Source organism: Bufo bufo, chromosome 10 (assembly GCF_905171765.1).
Source record: "Bufo bufo chromosome 10, aBufBuf1.1, whole genome shotgun sequence".
Lineage (NCBI taxonomy): Eukaryota > Metazoa > Chordata > Amphibia > Anura > Bufonidae > Bufo > Bufo bufo.
The window spans coordinates 146588563-146597281 of NC_053398.1; the positions used below are offsets into that span (position 1 = coordinate 146588563).

The window sequence follows — 8719 nt, forward strand, 5'->3', positions numbered from 1 at the left end:
TTAGAAGACCGATTGCCAGAAGTGTAAGCTGATTCCTGTTCGTCTGCTAGCAGCTATTCGTGAGGTTCCAGTTTGGAGTGCTACTTTGTATCCAGTTCGGGAATTCAGTGTATCCTGCAGTAGCTGTGCCTGTCTCTCAGAAAGGGGCTTATCGACTAAACGGATTTTAACCCCTTGTCTGCTGAAACGGTCCGTTACAGTGGCCATTAATCAAGTTGCTCAGGGTATACCTACGCCATGACAATAATTGATCACTACACCAAATTCGTAGTAGCCGTACCTGTTAAAGACTTGACAGCCAAAACCACCGCAAATGTTTTCTGGAAGAATTTCCAGTTGCCCTATGGAAGCCCTGAAAAGATTCTTACAGTTCAAGGATCTGCCTTCGAATCCCAACTATTCCATGAACTGTGTTCACTTCACAATTGTCAGAAGATCAGAACAGCAGCTTATCATCCTCAAGGTAATGGACTTTGTGAAAAAATGAATCAAACTTTGATTGAAATGTTGAGGGCTGTACGACCTGCTAAGAGAACCGAGTGGCCAACTTTACTACCTCAATTGATGTATACTTACAATACCATCCATTGTTCTACTGGATATACCCCATATTACCTTATGTTTGGCCGTCAAGGAAAGTTACCTGCAGATCATACCCTGGATGTGCAAGTTCCAGATTCAATTAATCCTCTACCACAAACTGATTGGGTGAGTGAACATCAAAAACGCCTAGCCGATGCCCAAGAGATTGTCCAAGTCCGTATGGCAAATGCACGCAACAAACAACAGAACGACTATAACCAGTCTGCTAAAGCCGAACCTTTAGAAATTGGTAACCATGTGTGGCTGAGAAATAACCATCGCACTAGCAAGCTGGATAGCAAATGGGAAAGAGAACCCTACCTCATCACAGCTATTCCTAATAGTGAGACTGATGTCTATGAAGTCACTAAGGAAAACAGAGCACCACAAATAGTGCAAGTTGTGTTTAAAAAGAGCTGTTCAAGAAGAAATTCCATCCACAGCGCAAGCGCCTGAAAAACCAGCTGATCCAGAAGGACCTATGCAGACAACTGGGAAACTGTTACTGGAATCAGATCCTCTACAGTGGTTCCTTATGCTGTGGCTTAACATTCCTGTGATCGCAAAGGCAGATACAGTTTCACTTCAGCCAGAATAACTACCTCATGGCTGATCCTCAGAAACCCCTGATGTACCCAGTTTTCTTGAACAAACGTCTATGGAGTCACTACCACTTCGGAGATCCGACCGGACTACTAAGGGACAACCGCCTGCCTGTTACAGAGAATTTCTGCAGCCCCAGCCGAGAAGAAGACTTCCAGCCCTGCCTGTTCAACAGTAATTCCATTTTATTACAAGTTGAAGCTACAGAGCCGGGTGAGAGACTTATTACTTTGATTGTTTTGCCTTACCCTAAGGACTCTCTAAAAACCTGCTTCTACCTGTTGTTGCAACGTTTAAGCCCTGTGCCCGGAGATAGACTTTAAGGTACCTGAGCCTCCATGTTCCACTATTGACATTTTGCTCAGGGAACGGACTCATGCCCTATGAGCCTCCTGTAAGATCTATTGTTGGATTTTACTATGGACTATCCTGGTTCTTATTGTTCTCTGTGCCAGGTCAGCGCCCCAGATCACCAGTCTTGAGAGAAAACCACGGCCCCTTTGTCACTTATATTATGCTTTAATGTATTTTAATGTTCCTGAATATATTTTTATCTGTGCCTAACCTATTTCTCTTGTAGCTAAAAGAAGAGAATATAAGAAGGGGGTTACGGTACTGTTCTTTATGCCTGCCTGCTTTCCCCTTTATATCTTTCAGGAAACTTTATCAAGAATGTGTCGAGGCCGACACATGTTAAACAAGGGGAGTATGCAGCATCCCACTAGTGTACGTGAGCACTGCAAAAGCTTGTTATGTCATATGTTGTATCATGCTGTATTTCATTCTTGTGTAGAATCCCTGTTACCAGGCTGTTAGGTGCACTACACACATTCCACCACTAGATGGGGGTAGCACCACTATATATATAGCTCAGTTCAGGCCTAGTAGTGGTAGAGGAGGAGTAGGCGTTGAAGGAGTGAGAGTGCAGCTGCTCGCTGTGTCTAGTGTAAGTCAGTTCAAGTGAGAAGAAGTAGATAGAGACACAAAGGACAACAGCCATTTTACCAGGCTTTAAGGGCCTTTCGATTTAAGGTGAAGGATCCATTAGCTTCCGGCAGCCTCACCATTAACAAGCTGGAGAACAAGGACCAGATTCAGGACTAAATACCAGTGAGTACACAACCTCCTACTATAGCCTGAGACATAGCCACATGTACGGCCTGTTACTGGGATTTACCACATGTACGGCCTGTTACTGGGATTTACCACATGTACGGCCTGTTACTGGGATTTACCACATGTACGGCCTGTTACTGGGATTTCTCACATCCAACCTGCATGTTTATCAGAGACGGTTTTAGAACTGGATGTAAATTGCCGTCAAGATTCTGGTTACAGTAAAGTTCGGAGTTGGATTCAATCCCTGCCTCATTCTTCTATCTCCACACTACAACCACTCTCATCATTTTGCACCACCAAGGTGCTGGCTTCACGACATCACCTAAGTCAGGGGCCCAGCCGCACAAGCACTCAGAGACCCAATCACCATCAAGGGCACCTCGATCACCCCCTGGCCGGTGTCCCCTGTAATAGAGTGTGCCCCCGAGAATCCAGCGCTGTTCTCCCCTTCACTGCACTGCCGGCCCAGGGAGGCGTCCGCTAACCGCGAGTACCCGATGAACTGTTGCACCCGTCGGCCCACCGTGAACCTCACGTGTTCTCTCCTGCAGACCGGCACGTTGCAAAAGAGACTGCACGGGAGGAAGAAACCATGCCCAGAGACTGCACGGGGGAACAGACTGCGCCAGAGACTGCATGGGAGGAAGAGACCGTGCCCAGAGACTGCACGGGGGAACAGACTGCACGGGAGGAATAAACCACGCCCAGAGAATGCAAGGGAGGAACAGACTGCCCCAGAGACTGCATGGGAGGAAGAGACTGTGGCCAGAGACTGCACTGGAGGAGAAATTTACTGCACTGGAGGAAGAGATCATGCCCAGAGACTGCACAGGAGTGAGAGCCCACACCCAGAGATCACATAGGGGTTGCCACTTGGCTGGTAATTCAGTGCCCCTGTCGGTGCCGGTATTTTCCGATCTGCACTTGCCACTATTTCTAATGAGTCCGATTCTGGACAGTAATACATGAGTCGTCCTGCAGACATGGAGGGGTCCAGATCACTCCCCGCCCCCGCTGTCAGCACCGCTGTGCGTGCGCTCAGTCCTCTCCAGTCCGGACTCCGTATCTGCAGGACTACTCATGTGTTACTGCAGACGAGGGGGGCCGATTCCCTTTAAAAACAGGTGAAAAATGTGCTTTTAAAAAACAAAACAAAAGGGTGAAGCACTGAATATGATCCAAGCATTGGTGTCAGATAACACCCAGTATTAGGTCCCGCCCCCAAATCCCCCTTTTGGGGTGTGGCTTAACTTGGCCGGTATTTTTGGGTTGGGAATGGTGGCAACTCTAAGGCCCCTTTCACAGGAATGAGTTTTCCGCGCGGGTGCGATGTGTGAGGTGAACGCATGGCGCCCGCACTGAACGTGTACGTCAGCGTATTTTTTCACGTATCAGTTCTGAGTTGTGTGAAAATCACTGCACGTTCTATATTCTAAGTTTGTCACGCAGCCCTGGCCCCATAGAAGTGAATGGGGCTTCAGTGAAAAACGCATCGCATCCGAAAGCAAGTGCGAATGCAATGCGTCTTTCACTGATGGTTGCTAAGAGATGTTGTTTGTAAACCTTCAGTTTTTTATCACGTGCGTGAAAAACGCATCTGTATTTCCGTATTTCTGTTTTTCCGTTCCGTTGAAAGATAGAACATGTCCTATATTTGACCGCAAATCACGTTCCGTGGCTACATTAAAGTCAATGGGTCCGCAAAAAAAAACGGAATGCATACGGAAATGCATCCGTATGTCTTCCGTATCTGTTCCGTTTTTTGCGGAACCATCTATTGAAAATGTTATGCCCAGCCCAATTTCTTCTATGTAATTACTGTATATGGCATACGGAAAAACGGAACCAAAACGGAACAACGGATTCGTGAAAAACGGACCAGAAAACAGCCATACGGTAGTGTGAAAGAGGCCTAAGAGAGACTGCACGGGAGGAAGAGACAGCACCCAGAGACTGCACAGGAGGAAGAGACAGCACCCAGAGACTGCACGAGAGGAAGAGACTGCACGGGATGAAGAGACAGCACCCAGAGACTGCACGGGAGGAAGAGACAGCACCCAGAGACTGCACAGGATGAAGAGACAGCACCCAGAGACCGCCCAGGAGCAGTAAGGATGAGGCTTTGGGCTCATGCACATGAACACATTTTTTGCAGCTCGGATTCGGACAGCGCTCCGTGTACTGTCCACATCCTCATATTTGTTCCGTGCCGTCCGCAAAAATATATAACATGTCCTATTCTTGTCTGCATCACGGAGGACAGGACTGTTCTATCAGGGGCCGGCTGCTCCACAGAACGCACGCGGCCGGTATCCGTGTTTTGTGGAGCCAATGGTCGTGTGCATGAGCCCTTCGTCTGGAGGTGGCAGAGGATTTAACCCCATGAGTGCACTTTCTGGATTAGCAGGGCTTCCGGATTATCGGCCTGTCTCTCAGGCTTTGTATGTGACTCTCTTCTCTTTGTGATCATGGGCGCTCTTCACGCTGTAATCGTCTCGCCGCGGGTTCTCTCTTTGTGATAAGTATCTGTATATCTAGCCTGACGAGCGAAGTGATAAGGGGCGGCGATGAGCGGCATCTGTGATTGCCATCAATAAGATTCCAATGTGATGGGGGGAGGGGGCAGCTACAGGATTCAGCACAAGGACAGGGGGGACCCTTCTTCCCGTTCATGGTCTGGAGGTGGATGTGCAGTGACCCCGCAGACTGTATGTTACATGGAATATCACAGGGTTTCATGCTTTACACTGCAGCTCTACTCCATTACCGCATAGCAATGATCAGTTACTACTACCATAGACAATGCAACTAAGGGGAAGCCCACTTCCTGTCTCATCACAGGTTCGGGGGCTGCTCTGATTGGTTTTTTTATGCTTTACACTGCAGCTCTGCTCCACTACGACATAGCTGTGATCATTGATTTCTTATATACTACATTATCTATTGGAATTTGAGGTGATCTATCTCCTGTGTAATGGTTTAGGTGGCTGCTGTAACACCCATGCTTTACACTGCAGCTCTGGAGAGAAGATTCTAAACTACAAGTGACAAATCAGCCGGGGGAAAAAAGCAGATTTTCGGTGACGTTTTTGGGGTTCTCCTCGATCAGCGGTGACACCAGACAGTGAGGTATGGCTTTTTATTTCTGGTCATTATTACATCAGGCGCCGCTCGTCTCTGGAGTTTATAGTCAGACGTCACCTCTGGGGTTAACGCTTTAGCTGCTGGTCACCGGCCAGTATTGGGGGCGCATGGCTTGTCCTGGAAGTCTGGGGGGTGTCACCTACTTGCCGGTATAGAAGTACCTGTAGGTGTCCTCGGAGACGAGGCTGTCCGTGTCGTTGAAGGTGTCGCTCTCGCCCGACTGGTTGGCGTCCTTTGTCCTCACAAGACGACTGTGGAGTCTCTCCTGGTCACGCTTCAGCTCAGCGTACGAGCGCGAGAACGTGTGGAAGATGGAGGTGGCGGGGAAGGCCATGATTAAGATGCCGCTCAGGATGCTGCTCAGGGCCACCACCTGACCCGGGATACTTCTGGGCACCATGTCGCCGTAGCCCACCGTCGTCATGGAGATGATGGCCCACCAGTAGGACGCAGGGACGCTGGTAAATTCCTGGCACCGGCCCATTTCATTTTCCGCCAGGTGGACGAGAGGAGCGAATAGCGTGACGGCCACGCAGAGGAAGAGCAGGAGCAGGCCGAACTCGCGGGTGCAGCGGCGCACCGTCAGCCCCAGCGTCTGCAGGCCCAGCGAGTGTCGGGCCAGCCGCATGACGTACAGTATCCTCAAGGCACGCAAGACCCGCAGCACAAGACCGATCTTCTCCAGGTACGAGTTGCTGCCCGGCTTCTGAATGGTCTTCTGCTCGTCCTCCACGAGGAGGGAAACGTAATACGGCAAGATGGCCAAGACATCGATGATGTTCAGGGGACCCCTGAAGAACTGCCACTTGCTCTTGGCTTGGACAAATCTCAAGAAGAACTCGAGAGAGAACCAGGCCACGCAGATCGTCTCGATGATGAAGATGTTGTAGCATTTCTGAGAACATTCACCCTGCCAGGAGAAACAGAAGGCACGTCAGTATGGGGCTTAAAGGGCAACTCCATTCACTGCTGACGTTATAATGGCTGGGCCAGGAGTCCTCCCCGAGTCACGTGGTGAAGACATAACATAGGCTTTACTGAATCCCTTTATCTATGTCCCAAATGTCCCATCATGCATCAGGGCAGAGCCCAGAGTTCATTTCCTCTGCCCAGGGGGAGGAGCTTACTCCTGTGCCGTGGATGGGGGGGGGAGCTGACTACTGCCACAGGGTGTGTGCAGTAATTAGAGTGCGAGCTTCTGGGGACAGGGAACTATGTGAGGGATACATGCGGTCCTGCATATTGTAACCTCACACATTGGACAGTGGTGGTCAAGAGTAACTGCAACAGCTTATGATCTATGGATAAAAACAGGGACAGTGATGACAAGGAGAGGAGGGTGAGGATCGACCAGGAAGATGAGGAGCAGGAGGATGATGATCATGAGGAGCATGAGAGGAGGGTGAGGTTCATTCAGGAACAGGAGGAGCAGGAGGAGGATGAGGAGCATGGAGAGGAGGGTGAGGATCGAGGAAGATGAGGAGCAGGAGGATGATGATCATGAGGAGCATGAGAGGAGGGTGAGGTTCATTCAGGAACAGGAGGATGAGGAGCAAGAGGAGGATGAGGAGCATGAGAGGAGGGTGAGGTTCATTCAGGAACAGGAGGATGAGGAGCAAGAGGAGGATGAGGAGCATGGAGAGGAGGGTGAGGATCGAGGAAGATGAGGAGCAGGAGGATGATGATCATGAGGAGCAAGAGAGGAGGGTGAGGTTCATTCAGGAACAGGAGGATGAGGAGCAGGAGGCGGATGAGGAGCATGGAGAGGAGGGTGAGGATCGAGGAAGATGAGGAGCAGGAGCATGATGAGGATAAGGAGCCTGAGAGGTGGGTAAAGATCAATCAGGAAGAGAAGGGATGAGGAGCAGGAGGATGATGATAATGAGGAGTGGAGGGTGAGAATAAGGATGATGGAGAGGAGAAAGATGAGGATCAGGAGGATGATGAGGGGGGTGAGGGTCGATCAGAAAGAGGAGCCGGAGGATAATGAGGAGCAGGAGGATGATGAGGATAAGGAGCCTGAGAGAGGGTGAGGATCTACCAGGAAGTGCATCGGAAGGATGATGAGGATGGAGCATGGAGAGGAGGATGAGGAAAGAGCAAGATGAGGAAGATGAGCAGGAGGATGATGAGGATAATGGAGAGAAGGATGAGGAGGGCTGTGTCTGTTGGGTCTGGAGCAGGTGAGGTAACATGTCAGCAGTGCCTGAGCATACCGCGCGGTTATTTTTGGATGCGCTGATTAAGAAGTTTGGGACACGGGAGGCCATTTATCACTGGCTGTCACATCGAGGCGAAATCTCATTTGAACAAGGAGGCGGCACAAGCGAGGAGTGGAAATCCTCTCAGTCATAGCATGGCTATGTGTGGATGCGTGTGCTGTGAGTGCAGCTCTGGTTGTGACTGGAGTGTAAGACATGATCAGATCTCACTGGTGCGCTGTGCATGGATTAGATCCAGCGCTGGAGACGTTCAGTACAAAATTTTTAGCAGCACAGATGGGTGGGTGTAAGATAGCGCCCTGGAGTTAGGCCCGGGGTCACCAGATTCCCTCTCAGGGTCAGGAATGTCCAGTCTGCTCCCCCCATAGTACAGCTGAAGTGGGGGCACATCTGCTCCTTTACCTTCTCCAACATGGAAATGTGAATGGGACTGAGCTGCAATATCAGGCATGGCCACTATACAATGTGTGGCGCCGTGCTTGGTATACAGTGCGACGGCCCCTTTAAACAGCTGGTCAGTGAGGTGTCAATAGTCGGACCCCCACCCATCTGATACTGACGGCCGACGTCTTGGGTGTCAGTAGCGGTTTCCAGGGCAGGATGCGTTGTTCCTGAAACCCGATCCCCAGTGATCTGTATCACTGGTGTCACTGGGACACGCGACTCCTCGCGGAAAACACGATCTCTTCCCTCAAGATGTAAATGGAACCGCACTAAGAACAGCAACTCCCATCATGTTCAGTAAGGGAGGGGAAGATGTATGAACGGAGGAGGGAGTGACAGGAGAAGGAGCAGGCTGCTCAGCAGCACAGAGTATTTCAGAGGATCTGTCTGAGGTTTTGTGGTGCTTAGTCGGACCCCGTTATTACATCTATCTGTGACCTGAATAATGGGGATCACAGGGGCAGATGCTTTAGCCCTGACCTCTGAACTTGTGAGTACAACAGATCCCAGCAGTGACCTGCGTCGCCTCCCCCGGGGGGCCCTCCTGCTCCAGTCACCGGCTGCTGTAGAACCACAAGCTCCAGAAGGCAGGAAGAGACCATTAT

The 8719-nt window shown here is 50.3% G+C and overlaps 1 protein-coding gene across 1 annotated transcript; it reads right to left on the reverse strand.

Moving 5' to 3' along the window:
• Window positions 1-5543: 5543 nt before the first annotated feature.
• Window positions 5544-8716, reverse strand: LOC120980099 (potassium voltage-gated channel subfamily G member 4-like). Its single transcript, XM_040408971.1, has 2 exons — window positions 8672-8716; window positions 5544-6358 (listed from the first exon to the last, which is right to left on the reverse strand). The coding sequence occupies exons 1-2, from the start codon at window positions 8714-8716 to the stop codon at window positions 5588-5590; spliced, it is 816 nt and encodes a 271-aa protein (XP_040264905.1). The 3' UTR covers window positions 5544-5587.
• Between the last annotated feature and the right edge of the window lie 3 nt (window positions 8717-8719).

Bases quoted from the DNA above. Each gene is read 5' to 3' on its own strand.
- LOC120980099 (XM_040408971.1), bottom strand. From the start codon at position 8,716: ATGGTCTCTTCCTGCCTTCTGGAGCTTGTGGTTCTACAGCAGCCG. The intron at 6,359-8,671 runs GTGACTGGAGCA...TTCTCCTGGCAG, and splicing joins TTGTGGTTCTACAGCAGCCG to GGTGAATGTTCTCAGAAATG.